Source organism: Mobula hypostoma, chromosome 8, assembly GCF_963921235.1.
Source record: "Mobula hypostoma chromosome 8, sMobHyp1.1, whole genome shotgun sequence".
NCBI lineage: Eukaryota > Metazoa > Chordata > Chondrichthyes > Myliobatiformes > Myliobatidae > Mobula > Mobula hypostoma.
This window is the reverse complement of record NC_086104.1, coordinates 23661671-23678706: the sequence shown is the minus strand read 5'-3', so window position 1 is coordinate 23678706 and position 17036 is coordinate 23661671. Positions and strand designations below refer to the sequence as shown.

General features: G+C 43.8%; 1 protein-coding gene across 1 annotated transcript in view; it reads right to left on the bottom strand.

The window, feature by feature from the left end:
• ryr2a (ryanodine receptor 2a (cardiac)) overlaps positions 1 to 17036 on the bottom strand; it is an 801439-nt gene that overhangs the window by 129337 nt on the left and 655066 nt on the right. Inside the window, exons 76-77 of the mRNA XM_063055593.1 lie at positions 5342 to 5393; positions 5068 to 5121 (exon numbers count right to left, since the gene is read on the bottom strand). Of these exons, the coding sequence (XP_062911663.1) occupies positions 5068 to 5121; positions 5342 to 5393 (106 nt within the window). The remainder of the gene's footprint in view (positions 1 to 5067; positions 5122 to 5341; positions 5394 to 17036) is intronic.

The following is a 17036-nucleotide window of genomic DNA, read 5'->3' as shown; positions in this document are numbered from 1 at the left end:
ACAAGAACACTTTTCTGTTTTTAAACCTTGGGCTCCAAGCTAACTTCTCAGACTGGGCACATTGGACGCCTGACATTGTAATTTTAACTTTTCTGGTATCTGTGTACAGTCCAACATTGCAAGATGCTGACAAAGTTATTAAGGATGTGATTGGAAACTATCTTTATACTGGAACACAACCAATGAAGCACACACAGGAGTACTCCAACTACAGATTCTGTTTAGGAACATCGGAACAACTCCTTTCAACAGCTTGCCTTCGAAATAGGCCTGACAAAACCCACACGATTAAGCATGCCTTAGTAAGTCCAAACTCCTGAGGAATTAAACCTTGCAAGTCAACTGAAAAAGGAGGATACCACAGCTTGGATGGAACAAGAGGGACCAACAGAAGACAGTTTAGAGCCCTGCAAACAGTATTGAGTGTTCAATGGTGCAGCTCAAAGCTGAGAAAATGGGGCATGAAACAATTAGATCTACATCATGTCCAGACAAAAAGAATTTCAGAGATGGGTGACTTATGGACAGCAGCAGCGAAGCAGCAAAAAGCAGCAGCAGCAGCAGAAGAGCAGCCCTAATGAAGTTGTCTTTGCTGCCTTTATGTTCTCCCAAATCCATTCGGGAACACATTGGAACAACCAAATGTTCAAATGGAAGAGGTTAAAGATAAGGGAGGCTTTGATAGGAAAGGGGCTACGAAAAAAAAGCAATGGCACAAATGAACAAGGTAATGAACTGGAAACTAAATGAAAATTTGTAAAACAGTAGATGACACTAACACAGAACAATTAGTGTTTTTTTGTTTGCTTTCTTTTCTTTTTTTTTGGTTTTACCAGAGATGTTTCCCAGAAGCTGCCAAATTTGTTTCGCAAATCTTTGATTATACCACGCTGCAAAAACAAAATCGATCAGTTTTTGTCATTTCCATGGAGTGCAAGAACTCTTAAGTCTGGAAGAAAATGGTGATGTCTAAAATGGGAGCGTAAATTAAAACAATGCAGCCTTACTTCACTTAGCCATGCCAATATCTGATAGTTTTGCCTTCATTTTCAACTCCTTCCTTTGTAGCCACACAGTGAAGAAAACAAAAATTCTTTGTTTTTGTTAAAGCAAAGTAATCTTTGTTTTTATTAAAGCTGCAGCATTTCTTTTGTAGCCTTCATGGGTGGATTTTGCATTTTATGTAATCTCTCTTCCTTGATTTTATTTTACTTCACACAAGAGGGCTCTCCATACCTGACCCAAGTTCCCCAACTGTGAAATCTCTGGAAAACAGCTTGGAAATAAGGTGCTGTACAAACAGTTTGTTGAGGAGAGGGACTGATGGCATATAGCATGGGATATTTCCATAAAATATTTCTCCAGGGTAAATAGTTAAAACTCATAACATTGTTTTTAATTTATGCATGGAAACTACTTCATTAATCTAAATAAAAAAGGCCACCAATTAACACTTCAGAGTTCCTATAACTAGTCATCAAAAGCTACTTGCTATAAATTAAGCGTTGGCAACACACACAAAAAATGCCAGTGAACGCAGCAGGCCAGGCAGCATCTATAGGAAGAGCAACATACATCAAAGTTGCTGGTGAACGCAGCAGGCCAAGCAGCATCTATAGGAAGAGGCGCAGTCGATGTTTCAGGCCGAGACCCTTCGTCAGGACTAACTGAAGGAAGAGTGAGTAAGGGATTTGAAAGCTGGAGGGGGAGGGGGAGATGCAAAATGATAGGAGAAGACAGGAGGGGGAGGGATAGAGCCGAGAGCTGGACAGGTGATAGGCAAAAGGGGATACGAGAGGATCATGGGACAGGAGGCCGAGGGAGAAAGACGGGGGGGGGTGACCCAGAGGATGGGCAAGAGGTATATTCAGAGGGACAGAGGGAGAAAAAGGAGAGTGAGAGAAAGAATGTGTGCATAAAAATGAGTAACAGCTGGGGTACGAGGGGGAGGTGGAGCCTAGCGGAAGTTAGAGAAGTCAATGTTCATGCCATCAGGTTGGAGGCTACCCAGACGGAATATAAGGTGTTGTTCCTCCAACCTGAGTGTGGCTTCATCTTTACAGTAGAGGAGGCCGTGGATAGACATGTCAGAATGGGAATGGGATGTGGAATTAAAATGTGTGGCCACTGGGAGATCCTGCTTTCTCTGGGAGACCGCTTTGCTGAACATCTACGCTCTGTCCGCCAGAGAAAGCAGGATCTCCCAGTGGCCACACATTTTAATTCCACATCCCATTCCCATTCTGACATGTCTATCCACGGCCTCCTCTACTGTAAAGATGAAGCCACACTCAGGTTGGAGGAACAACACCTTATATTCCGTCTGGGTAGCCTCCAACCTGATGGCATGAACACTGACTTCTCTAACTTCCGCTAGGCCCCACCTCCCCCTCGTACCCCAGCTGTTACTCATTTTTATGCACACATTCTTTCTCTCACTCTCCTTTTTCTCCCTCTGTCCCTCTGAATATACCTCTTGCCCATCCTCTGGGTCACCCCCCCCCATCTTTCTCCCTAGGCCTCCTGTCCCATGATCCTCTCGTAGCCCCTTTTGCCTATCACCTGTCCAGCTCTCGGCTCTATCCCTCCCCCTCCTGTCTTCTCCTATCATTTTGCATCTCCCCCTCCCCCTCCAGCTTTCAAATCCCTTACTCACTCTTCCTTCAGTTGGTCCTGATGAAGGGTCTCGGCCTGAAACGTCGACTGCGCCTCTTCCTATAGATGCTGCTTGGCCTGCTGCGTTCACCAGCAACTTTGATGTATGTTGCTTGAATTTCCAGCATCTGCAGAATTCCTGTTGTTTGCATCTATAGGAAGAGGTACAGTCGACGTTTCGAGCCAAGAGTGTTCTTTATTTTCCTCCCTCGTTGACCTATTGTGGGCATTGTATTAACTGTGAGGATGTAATATCGCTCCTACTTGCCCCTGAGATGAGTCAACTACTTTGATGGATATGGAGTCACATATGAAACATGGAAAAATGTGGAAATGACATTTCTCCTGGCTAGAGTGTCTAGGACCCAGAATTACTGTCTCAAAGTTGGAGCTGGTCTTTATCACAGATATTTCCTTCATTCAGAGGGTGGTGAATCTTTGGAACTCACAACCCAAGAGATCAGTGGAGGCTCAATGATAGGTTTTTGGATTTTAACAGAAGCAAGGGACATGAGATTAGCACAGGAAACTGATGCTGAGATAACAGGCCAGCCACGACCTTAAAACAAAGTGGAGCAGGCATGTTGGTCATCCCTACTCTTGTTGATATACAGGCCAAATGATTGAAGGACAATGGTATGCCAGAAGGACTTCCATGGCAACCGAGTTGTTTTGTAGCTTTTTAAAAAATAAAATAATCTGGGTTTTAGTTAAATTGCTTGAAATTACATTCTCTAGATGCCATGCTGTGATTCAAACTCATCTCTCTTGACCAGTAGTCCAGAATTCTGACTGCCAGCTCAGTACCTTAACCACTACACTACTATACTATCAATGAGATCTTGCACTGCAAGTTGGTGGAAATGGAAAACAGAGACACTACAATGTCCTCCAAAAGGCATTGGTAAGCCAGGTAAACCATAAAAGCAACTGTAGATCTCCAGAAACAGATAAGCTGACTGTGAAATAAACTATATACATTTTTTTTGTAACGGGGGTAATGAATTAAACACAAGATCAGGTGCAGACAGTGAAATATTGAGGGATGAAGAAAGAAAGATGAAAAAGAGGTAGAAATAAATAATGAAAAGCAATTTAAATAAAGAAACGATCTCCACCGATTGAAAGCTGAGTTCTGCATTGATAATTCATTCATTTTTAGTGCCAGAAAGATTAATTTACATATCACAACATTAAAAAGGTTCCTGGAATGACATGAGGAAGAACTAATTTATACAGATGATTATTTCATATCATTTGCACAAATACAGGAATTCCCCACTGAACAATGCACAAACTTCCAAACAGTGCAATTGGACTATATCTTCTATTTCAACACAGCTAACATCATGACTTCCGTCAGCTGAAGTTGCTGTGTAAATGGCCAGTATAGAACAGCGAAAGGCATTAGCCTCACTGTTATTAATAGGGAATTCTGAAACAATATCTCCAGAAACTTAGATTATTTCATGCTTTATTCTAGTTTTTGTTGAGAGGATTGTTTCTATCGATTCCTTTTTCTTTATGTCTTGACTGTTCAGGAGCTGTTGGGTGTTGTGAATGGACTGAAGGTTTATTCTGTAAATCGTGAGAGCACTATTAAGGCATTGTGGAATGAGTGCCAATCAAACAATCGAACTACTCCATTTAATAAGCTTTTCTCAGGATATATGAAAAGGACTAGATTCATAAAATATTGTATACCAAATTTAAAAAATTGTTGGTATTCCAAAAAGAAAAAAAAATCACTATTGGATCTTTTATCCAGTTTTGAGATCCACCCATTATGGTTCAAAAAAAGCGCAGTACAACATTAAACGCAACAAATTAAGAGCTGGATTACAGTCACTTTCTAACAATAATCGAAACCATGCATACTTCTACTGAGCACGCTATTAGATTACATCTTTTCAGTGATTCAATAACTGATTTGCTCTCTAGCTCTCTGACTGACTCTTGTTACCACATACACCCTAAATGGTGATCAATTTATCTTCAAAAGAATGTAACGGTGTGAAAGATCTCAGAATCCGCAATGATGTAATCTAATTTAAAGAGCAACCTATTTCAGAGTAGTATATGGTGTGACACATACATACTTTGAATATAAATTTACTTTGAGCTTTGAATGATAGCATTTTCTTTATTGAGAAGGTATTTGTTTATCTTCATGGCCTGTTGTTCTACACATAGACATTGAGTTGCCAAACAGAAATGCGACCCACACTATTTGTAATTGATTAACTGTGTTAGAATTGAACATTATGTCGAACTTAAAATGTGCAGCCATTTCAAAGGAGAAAGCTCACAGTGCCTTGTATAAAGCAAAGATATCTACAAAAAATAATTAGTTTTAGACATGAAAGCAATGAATAATAGACTTGTATGTATCAGTTGAGAGATTAATCTTACTTCAAAGGTTTTAACTTCTTCCTCACCATCCTCATCTTCTTCTACATGACAACTCTGCAATAATAGAACATTGAAATATCCGATGAAATGTGATTCAATTTACAACCACATGAGAGCTATAACTAGAATTCTTAACCCAAATTTTTTGACCTCCCCTATTTCAAGCTACTTTGCTCATCTGACTAAATCACTTCCAAAAGAAAACATTCTTCTACCTCAGGATTGAATAAATTTATCACAGAAATGCAATGTTGAATATTTATTCAAATATTACCTTTGCCATAATGTCAGCATAAGCCATGTAGAGGAAATCTTCTTCAAGATTGCTAAAAAAAAAGATTATTTTTGAGTATATTATTTGTCAGTTAATTCATTTCGTGGTTACAGTTGCCCCTTTTAAGAACACGAGGAAGGATTCAACCTGACTTGCCCCATCATTGAGATGTTACCACAACCGAGGGACCCATTTTCAGAGCCTCTTTATCTCATGTTCTTGATATTTATTGCTTAATTATTTCTTCTTATTATTTCTTTCTTTTTGTATTTGCACAGCTTGTAGTCTTGACCACCCAAGTTGGTTCAGTGTGGTTATTATTCTATTACAGATTTACTGAGTATGCCTGCAAGAAAATGAATCTCAGGGTTGTAAATGGTGACATATATGTACTTTGATAATAAATTTCTCTGAACTTTGATTTACAATAAAGTTCTCTAACAAAAATATAAAGGGAACTTGTGCACTTCAAAGCAACAAAAGTATGTCAAGACAAACCTTATAATTTTTACCCGAGTTGTCACAGCAGCTACCAAGAGGTGTAACATAAACATCAAACTGAGAATTGCAAAATAAAACACATATTCATAAATAGTCAGGTTGATTTGTTATTTGCAGGGGATTATTAAAAAAAGTTTAGAAAATTGGTATCCTCACATATGCTTGAAAATACCCCATTTCTGGGTTTCAACATTGCCAGAAGGGACATGGGAAACCCATTTAAATGTAAATTTATGATTATTGTCTGGAAGCAAGCCTGAGGAAATTCCAATACTCTGTAACCGAAAAGTTAGTTGACCTGGATTTACTGAGCAAAGATAGGGTTCTGGCTCAGCTTTGGGTGGAAATGCATCATAACATCTAACAGCTTTCATGAAAGAGGTCCACATTGTTGAATCCTGGCAGCTAATGCACAGTAACACACATAAAAGTTGCTGGTTAACTCAGGAGGTCAGGCAGCATCTCTAGGAAGAGGTGCAGTCGACGTTTCAGGCCGAGACCCTTCGTCAGGACTAACTGAAGGAAGAGTGAGTCAGGGATTTGAAAGTTGGAGGGGGAGAGGGAGATCCAAAATGATAGGAGAAGACAGGAGGGGGAGGGATGGAGCCAAGAGCTGGACAGGTGATAGGCAAAAGGGGATACGAGAGGATCATGGGACAGGAGGTCCGGGAAGAAAGACAAGGGGGGGGGACCCAGAGGATGGGCAAGGGGTATATTCAGAGGGACAGAGGGAGAAAAAGGAGAGTGAGAGAAAGAATGTGTGTATAAAAATAAGTAACAGATGGGGTACGAGGGGGAGGTGGGGCATTAGCGGAAGTTAGAGAAGTCGATATTCATGCCATCAGGTTGGAGGCTACCCAGACGGAATATAAGGTGTTGTTCCTCCAACCTGAGTGTGGCTTCATCTTTACCGTAGAGGAGGCCGTGGATAGTCATGTCAGAATGGGAATGGGATGTGGAATTAAAATATGTGGCCACTGGGAGATCCTGCTTTCTCTGGCGGACAGAGCGTAGATGTTCAGCAAAGCGGTCTCCCAGTCTGCGTCGGGTCTCGCCAATTTATCAAAGGCCACATCGGGAGCATCGGACGCAGTATATCACCCCAGCCGACTCACAGGTGAAGTGTTGCCTCACCTGGAAGGACAGTTTGGGGCCCTGAATGGTGGTAAGGGAGGAAGTGTAAGGGCATGTGTCGCACTTGTTCCGCTTACACGGATAAGTGCCAGGAGGGAGATCAGTGGGGAGGGATGGGGGGGATGAATGGACAAGGGAGTTGCGTAGGGAGCGATCCCTGCGGAATGCAGAGAGAGGCGGGGAGGGAAAGATGTGCTTAGTGGTGGGATCCCGTTGGAGGTGGCGGAAGTTACGGAGAATAATATGTTGGACCCAGAGGCTGGTGGGGTGGTAGGTGAGGACCAGGGGAACCCTATTCCTAGTGGGGTGGCGGGAGGATGGAGTGAGAGCAGATGTACGTGAAATGGGGGAGATGCGTTTAAGAGCACAGTTGATAGTGGAGGAAGGGAAGCCCCTTTCTTTAAAAAAAGGAAGACATCTCCCTCGTCCGAGAATGAAAAGCCTCATCCTGAGAGCAGATGCGGCGGAGACGGAGGAATTGCGAGAAGGGGATGGCTTTTTTGCAAGAGACAGGGTGGGAAGAGGAATAGTCCAGATAGCTGTGAGAGTCAGTAGGCTTATAGTAGACATCAGTGGATAAGCTGTCTCCAGAGACAGAGACAGAAAGATCTAGAGAGGGGAGGGAGGTGTCGGAAATGGACCAGGTAAACTTGAGGGCAGGGTGAAAGTTGGAGGCAAAGTTAATAAAGTCAACGAGTTCTGCATGCGTGCAGGAAGCAGCGCCAATGCAGTCGTCGATGTAGCGAAGGAAAAGTGGGGGAACAGATACCAGAATAGGCACGGAACATAGATTGTTCCACAAAGCCAACAAAAAGGCAGGCATAGCTAGGACCCATACGGGTGCCCATAGCTACACTTTTAGTTTGGAGGAAGTGGGAGGAGCCAAAGGAGAAATTATTAAGAGTAAGGACTAATTCCGCTAGACGGAGCAGAGTGGTGGTAGAGGGGAACTGATTAGGTCTGGAATCCAAAAAGAAGCGGAGAGCTTTGAGACCTTCCTGATGGGGGATGGAAGTATATAGGGACTGGACATCCATGGTGAAAATAAAGCGGTGGGGGCCAGGGAACTTAAAATCATCGAAAAGTTTAAGAGCGTGAGAAGTGTCACGAACATAGGTCGGAAGGGATTGAACAAGGGGGGATAAAACCGTGTCGAGGTATGCAGAAACGAGTTCGGTGGGGCAGGAGCAAGCTGAGACAATAGGTCGGTCAGGACAGGCAGGTTTGTGGATCTTGGGTAGGAGGTAGAAACGGGAAGTGCAAGGTGTGGGAACTATAAGGTTGGTAGCAGTGGATGGGGGATCCCCTGAGCGGATAAAGTCGGTGATGGTGTGGGAGACAATGGCCTGGTGCTCCTTAGTGGGGTCACGATCGAGGGGTAAATAAGAAGAGGTATCCGCGAGTTGTCGCTGTGCCTCGGCAAGGTAGAGGTCAGTACGCCAGACTACAACAGCACCCCCCTTATCGGCGGGTTTAATAATAAGGTTAGGATTAGTGCGGAGGGAGTGGAGAGCAGAGTGTTCCAAAGGAGTGAGGTTGGAATGGGGACAAGGTGCGGTGAAGTCGAGACGGTTGATGTCCCGTTGGCAGTTAGCAATAAAGAGATCCAGAGCAGGCAGACGACCAGAGCGGGGTGTCCATGAAGAAGAGGAGGGTTGAAGATGGGAGAAGGGGTCATCGGTGGGGGTGGAAGAGTCTTTGCCGAAGAAGTAGGCTCGGAGATGGAGACAGCGGAAGAAAAGTTCCGCATCATGGCGAACACGGAACTCGCTGAGGTGTGGGCGAAGGGGGATAAAGGTGAGGCCCTTACTGAGGACAGAGCGTTCTGCCTCCGACAGTTGAAGGTCGGAGGGGATGGTAAAGACCCGGCATGGATGAGAGCTGGGATCAGAGGCGGGAGGGGGGAGGCTGGGGGTGTGAATGGAGAGGGGAGGGTTGGGGTGAGAGGAAGATGGAGCCTCTGAGGGCCCAGGAGTTGATGGTGGGATCTGAGGGAGATGGGGTTGCAGAGTGGTGGTGGGGGAAGGGGAGACAGGAGTCACAATAGCAGCACATAAAGACCCGGCCTGCTAATGCACAGTGATCAGTTTGTATCTGTAACTAACATGTCTTTTGCCAGTTTGTATCTGTGTTCTTTGGTTACTTTTAATATACATAATTCAATGCAGTCTCATATATTTTCTGGCTATTTAGTACTGTATATACTTCCATTAAGTCTACCCATCACTTACCTTGTTGTGAAACCGTAGAGCCTAAGTTATTCTGACATATTATACCATTTTGGATACTGTTGGTGGGGTCAACCAACCAGGGACAAGTTGCAGTGGTCGGGTCTCTGGCAGCGAGACTGGACCCTCAACTCAGAAAGGAAGGAGGGAAAAGAGGAGAGCAGTAGTGATAGGAAATTCAATAGTTAAGGGACAGATAAGAGTTTCTGTGGGAGAGATTGAGAATCCCGGATGGTCTGAGGCCTCCCTGGTGCCAGGGTCCATGATATCTCGGATCGAGTTCTTGGTATTCTCAGGAGGGAAGGTGAGCAGCCAGATGTCATGGTCCATGCAGGGACCAATGACGTGAATAGGAAGAAGGAGGAGGTCCTGCAAAGAGAGTTTAGGGAGTTAGGTGCAATTGCAATTGCAGGATTGCTACCCATGCCACGTGCTGGTGAGGCTAGAAATAGGAAGATAATACATCTGCAGGGGCATGTATATGGAAAATAGCGCCTATGGCAAGCACTGAAATTGCACCCCTGTCCAAACATCTGACACCCATCTTTTGATAACTTACCGTAATATCAGCTCAAAAATACAAGTCAAGCTCGTTAATCTTTTGATTAACAAATTATGGCACTACATGAAAATTATAACCACCTTCCTTGCTTTCACTGATGCAAATTGGTCTATGTTGTGATCAAAGTCAGTTTTTTCAGTTTCTTCTCTTTCTACACTCAGCAGAGCACGATCACAGAGTCTGCATTGACCCATGGAGGCTCTCAAATACGAAAGTATTATTTTTAACTTGCTGAATGATCTCTCACAGCTGGTGATGGAAACTGCGATGGCTAGCATTATCTGAATAGCAATGCGAAGATTGGGGAGGACGCTCTCATCTCCATACTGAACAATAAATTCAAGAACTCTTCAGGTCTTGATATTTTCATGTTGACCTGCCTTGATAGCAACATTCTGCCATCCAAAATTTCTTCATATAGTTGCTGTCCACCAACATCAGAGCTGTACAATTCACCTAAATATTCGCACTTCTTTTTTAGGTCGTTACTGTTGGCGCCGTAACACAGTCCCTTGACATTGAGGAGGAACCCAAACTTGGCGGCGGTGTCATGCAAATGAGTGAACCTTTGTCAATTTCTCTGTGAAGGCGGTCGAGTGTTCTGTTCATGACTCTTTCCATTTCCTCCTTAGCTGTTAACCCAGCATTTCTTGAGTTCTCATCAGCCACTTGTTTCTTTTGTCTCTGACGTCTTTCAACTTCAATATTCCATTCTTGACAGAGATCAACTCCTTCTTCGAGTGACTCACTGACCAACACTTCTCTTTCAACATAAAAATGATCTCAGGGGGCTTTCAAATCCAGGGCAGCATCGTGGAAGTTCATGCTGGGATCCTGCTGCCTCTTTTGAATACGGTCAATGCAAATGAGTACTTTGTTCCAAAATCCCAGCAAAATCAGAAAATCGTAACTCAACATGCGGTTGTACAGCTGCCTTGCATCACTTCTTGTTTCACTGGTCTCGTTTTCATTGTCTTCCATGTCCTGGAGAACTTGAAGTATCTCCTCAAGGTACTTGTTGACGGGCTTCACTGCTTCCGTCCTTCCACTCCACCTGGTTTCAGACTCCAACTTAACAACCACAGGCGCAGTGTTTTTGAGTTTTTCCCAGCGCTGTGTTGAACAAGAGAAAAACACGTAGAGAGCTTTGATGATTCCAAAAAACGTGACCATCATTGTATCTTGCTTGGCTGCATGTACACCCACCAAGTTGAGTGACGGATTGTCGCAATTCACAAACACCGCCAGGTTGTTTTTCTCATTTATTCTTTGATGAACACCACTTCTGTGCCCAGCCATCACAGCAGCGTTGTCATAGCACTGTGACCGACAATCTTGTAGCTCCATTTCATCCTTTCTAGCTGTTTCAAGATGTCTTCAACCAAGCTCTCAGCATCCTTCTGGCTTATGTGGATAAAACCAAGGAAGGACTCTCTAACATGGACTGTTTTCCTCTCAAAATCAACTTCCGCATACCTCACGACTTCTGACAACTGCTCATTGTGTGCCTGATCAGGAGTCGAATCAAACATGAGACCATACTACTTGGCTTTACGAATGCTTCTCAGTAAACTCTGGCGAAGAGTGGATGCCATCATGTGGATGAATTCGTTCTGGACACCCAGTGAAAGATAAGACGTGGATCCAGGATAATTTTCCAAATGAGTGAGGTGTTTTTTTATGACAGGGTTAAAGATGGCCAGTAGTTTCAGTAAGCCAAGGAAATTTCCCACATTGGAGTCATCGTCTAGCTGAAGTGACTCCCTGTGTCCTCGCAAAGCCAGGTTCTGAGTCACAAGGAATTTTATGCAGTGAAGGATTCTCGTCAAGATATCACGCCACTTCTGCTTTTCCTTCTCAATCTGTGACTGAAATAACGCGTCAATAACTCCTCTGTTCCCAGCTAAATTTCTTTCCATTTCTTTCCACTGTGTGAAGCATTCCCGATGATTCTTGCCACTTTCCTGCTCCAATGAGGATTGATGGTCTGACCGGGAATAGAGAAGACAACAAATACAAAATGCAGACTTTTTAGAAAGGGAATAGACCAGCCATGAGCGAGTCACTTCCTCACCATGACCATTTCCCAATTTCCTCTTGAACCAAGTTTTGTTCATTGAGCGGTTATTTGTTGGTAGGAAAGGCCCCTCACTGTTCTGAAAATACTTCGGACCCAACTTTATTACTTCTGCTCTCAACACGTCAGGCAGAATTGCTTTTCCAGTATCCTTGATGAACTTCAGAAGTCCAATGTCATGCTGTTTAATCACCTCTGGTATGACAGTTCGAGGCTCTTCGACACCATCCAGTTCACTAGGTTCAGTGTCGTCAGGTTCAATCTTGTCAGGCAAAATCTCGTCAATAAACTCAACATCACACCACCACCATCGTCTTCCCCTCCTGTCATGTCCACGTTCTCTGTTGCAGCCTCACTCTTAATCTCGTCATACTCAGATTTATCTGACTTGACCTCCTCCTCGGCTTGTGACGCATTTGTACTTGATCCACCTTTGGATTCTAACAAACTTGTATCAGGTGCAGGCAACTCCATGGAACGTGTCAAACTACCTGTTCCAGACTTTTCAAAGAAGGGCATGAAGAACTTGCTCGACTTCTTGGCTTCCTCCGCCTCCAACTTTCGTCTCTTCCATCCTTCAGCTCCACTTTCCTTCTACTTGGTGAAGAAACATTTCATGGTCTTCTTACACAATGCTCTGAAATAAGGCCATCCTAGTGCTTCTCACCCGTGATAATCAAAGACAGATCATACATCTGAAGAAAATTCTTTTTTCACTATCTGAGGATGGCTTGTCTGACTTTAATAGAAACTGCTCAGTGGCGCCCCCCTTCAAGTGGCATCCAGGGAACATGCCATACCTGCCATACCTTAGATATGCCACTGTGCAGCTGAGTACGTAGCTAAGGAGATGGTGCAGGAGGGAGGGCCTCACATGTTTCTGGACAATTAGGCTTTGTTCCAGGGAAGGTGGGACCTGTTCTGATGGGACGGTTTGCACCTGAACTGGAGGAGGACTAACATCCTTGTGGGTAGGTTTACTAGTGCTGCTCCGGGGGGTTTAAACTAGATTTGTAGGGGGAGGGGAACCAGAGTGTTCGAGCAGATGGTGAGTTGGAGGAGGACAAAGGTCATGCGAGGACTGCAAGTATAGACAGAAATCAAAGGTTTGTACGACATAGAAATGTTCTCAGGTGCATCTATTTCAATGCAAGGAGTATTGTAGGTAAGGGAGATGATCTTAGGCATGTGGGATTATGACATTATTGCTATTACTGAGACTTGGTTACAGGAAGGGCAGAACTAGCAGCTTAATGTTCCGGGGTTCCGTTGTTTCAGACATGATAGAGGGGGAGGGATGAAAGGGGGAGGAGTGGCATTACTAGTCAGGGAGAATATCACAGCTGTGCATAGGCAGGACAGCCTGGAGGGCTCGTCTACAGAGGCCATATGGGTGGAGCTGAGGAATAAAAAAGGTGTGGTCACACTAATAGGGTTGTATTATAGACCGCCCAATAGTCAGAGAGAATTGGAGGAGCAAATCTGTGGAGAGATAGCAGACCGATGTAAGAAACAGAAAGTTGTAACAGTAGGGGATTTTAACTTTCCACAAATTGACTGGGACTCCCACACTGTAAAGGGGCTAGATGGTTTGGAGTTTGTCACATGTGTTCAGGAAAGTTTTCTAAATCAATATATAGAGCTACCAATGAGAGAGGATGCAATACTTGATCTTCTATTAGGGAACCAGACAGGTCAGGTGACAGAAGTATGTGTAGGCGAACATTTTGGGTCCAATGACCATAATGTCATTAGTTTCAAGTTAATTCTGGATAAGGATAGGTTTGGTCCTCGAGTTAAGGTTCTAAATTGGAGAAGAGCCAATTTTGTGGAAATGAGAAAGGATCTAGGAAGAGTGGATTGGAATAAGTTGTTTTCTGGCAAGGATGTGTTCAGTAAGTGGAAGGCCTTCAAAGGTGAAATTTTGAGAGTGCAGAATTTGCATGTTCCTGTCAGGATTAAAGGCAAAGTCAACAGGCATAGCGAACGTTGGTTTTCAAGGGATATTGGCGATCTGGCTAAGAAAAAGAGGTAAGTGTATAGCAGGTATAGGCAACAAGGAACAAATGAGGTACTTGAAGAGTATAGAAAATGTAAGAAAATACTAAAGAAGGAAATCAGGAAGGCAAAAAGACATGAGGTTGCTTTGGCAGATAATGTGAAGGCAAACCCAAAGGGTTTCTACAAGTATATTAAGAGTAAAAGGATAGTAAGGGACAAAATAGGTCCCCTAGAAGATCAGAGTGGTCATCTATGTGTGGAGCCTCATGAGATGGGGGAGATCTTAAGCAGTTTTTTTGCATCAGAATTTACTCAGGAAACTGGCATAGTGTACATGGAAGGAAGGGAAACAAGCAGTAGTGTCATGGAACATATAGAGATTAAAAAAGAGGAGGTGCTTGCTGCCTTACAGCTAATAAAGGTAGATAAATCCCCCGGGCCTGACATGATATTTCCTTGGACCTTGAGAGAGACTAGTGGAGAAATTGCAGGGGCCCTGGCAGAAAAATTTTAAATGTCCTTAGCCACGGGTGCGGTGCCGGAGGATTGGAGGGTGGCTCATGTTGTTCCGCTGTTTTAAAAAGGCTCCAAAAGTAAACCGGGTAATTACAGGCCAGTGAGCCTGACATCAGCAGTAGGTAAATTATTGGCAGGTGTTCTGAGAGATCGGATATACAAGTATTTGGACAGCCAAGGGCCGATTAAGGATAGTCAGCATGGCTTTGTGCGTGGTAGAATGTGTTTGACCAATCTTGTAGAGTTTTTCGAGGAGGTTACCAAGAAAGTAGACGAAGGAAAGGCTGTGGATGTTGTCTACATGGACTTTAATAAGGCCTTTGACAAGGTCCCACATGGGAGGTTAGTTCAGAAGGTTCAGACACTAGGTATCCATGGAGAGGATGTAAACTGGATACGAAATTGGCTGTGTGGGTGAAGACAGAGAGTGATAGTGGATGATCGCTTCTCAGACTGGAGGCCTGTGACTAGTGATGTACCTCAGGGATCTGTGCTGGGACCATTGTTGTTTGTTGTCTATATCAATGATATAGATGATAATATGGTAAATTGGATCAGCAGGTTTGCCGATGACACTAAGATTGGAGGTGTTGTGGACAGCGAGAAAGCTTTCAAAGCTTGCAGAGGGAAAAATGGGCCAGAAAATGGCAGATGGAATTTAATGCAGACAAGTGTGAGGTGTTGCATTTTGGAAGGACAAATCAAGGTAGGACATACACAGTAAATGGTAGGGCACTGAGGAGGAGTGTGGAGGAACAAAAGGATCTGGGAGTTCAGATACATAATTCCCTGCAAATGGCGTCACAGGTAGACAGGGTTGTAAAGAAGGCTTTTGGCATCCTGGCATTCATAAATCAAAGTACTGAGTATAGGAGTTGGGATGTTTGGTGAGGTTGTATAAGACATTGGTGAGGCCAAATTTGGAGTATTGTGTGCAGTTCTGGTCACCTAACTATAGGAAGGATATCAGTAAGAATGAAAGAGTGCAGAGAAGATTTACCAGGATGTTGCTGGGTCTTCAGGAGTTGAGTTACAAGGAAAGATTGAACAGGTTAGGCCTTAATTCCTTGGAGCATAGAAGAATGAGGGGAGACTTGATAGAGGTTTACAAAATTGAGGGGTATAGACAGAGTAAATGTGAGTAGGCTCTTTCTACTTAGATTAGGAGAGATAAATATGAGAGGACATGGCTTTAGGGTGAAAGGGGAAAGGTTTAGGGGGAACATTAGGGGGAACTTCTTCACTCAGAATGGTGGGAGTGTGGAACGAGCTGCCATCTGATGTGGTAAATGCAGGCTCACTCTTAAGTTTTAAGAATAAATTGGGTAGATACATGGATGGGAGAAGTCTGGAGGGTTATGGACTGGGTGCAAGTCAATGGGACTAGCGGAATAAAGTTTTGGCAGAGACTAGAAGGGCCGAATGGCCTGTTTACCGTGCTGTAGTGTTCTATGGTTTCTATTTATATTCTCGTCACTCTGCACAGTCCCACTCTAGGTGTCTCTGACTCAGCAACAATTCTCTGATCTGGTCACAAAACAGGAGGATGAAGTCACAGAAGCCATTTAGTCCATCTTCTGGTTAAGATGGTGCTAGTGAGACATAGTGATGCTTTACTAGCAGCAAACAAATCTACTAACTACTCTATTAATCACACTTTCTCTGGACAATGGTCACTGCAGTCAATAGCCTGTAACTTCCCTTTTGAACCACCTGTACAACCTGGCCATTTTTGCAGTCTTCTGGGGGATTCGGTGAGTTAGAATTTCAAAGATGCAGTGTGGCACGTACATGCCAAATCAAGGCGGCGACGCTCGGGCCCAACAGCGAGAAACGACCCAATGTCTGCCCACAGCTGGAGTAGACTTATGGCCAAATTGAGTGGCAGGGCCTGGGCTCCAACAGTGAGGAACAAGCTGACGCCTGGTCGATATAAGCACCAGGCCAGATTGAAAAGGTCAGGGTGTCAGGGCTGGAGGTTGGTATTTAGATTGCTGCTCCATGAGGTTTACTCACCTCTGTGCTGAACTGAGGCTGTGGCCTGCAACAAATGGGCTGTCGACTGGCTGCAGTGATGAACTGGCTTCGGGGCTGCGGGCTCACTTTCGTGAACTTCAGTTCTGAGTGCTATTTGTTTACTTCTAATTGTTTGCACAACGTAGTGTTTTGTGCATATTGGGTGTTTGACGGTCTTTTTCAAGAGGTTCTATTGGGTTTCTTTGTATTTGTGGCTGCCTGCAAGAAGATGATTTTCAAGGTTGTACATAATATGCATACTTTGAATTTTGAAATCCACTAAGTCTGACTCCCTGGCTCAATCCCTGCAGCCCTGCAAACACCTTCTAAAAGTGTCTCTGAAATTTTGTGTTGAAATCAGTTATTGTCTCCTTTTGAGCCACCCTCACTGACAGTGAGTTAAAGGTCTTTACTATTCATTGCATAAAGTATTCTTTCTCAGTCCTCATCTGTATCTCAGCTCCAAAAACTCAGAATTCTACACCCTCATCTGCGTCCCTTCACTTAATGGGGGCAATTTTTCTTTGTTTACCTTAACTCAACTCTCTGTAATGTTAGGCATGTCTGCCGATCTCAGCCCTGAAGAGAACAGACCTTGCTAATCCAACTTAACCTTCTAGCTGAACTTTCACATCCTGAAACCACTCTGGTATACTTCCT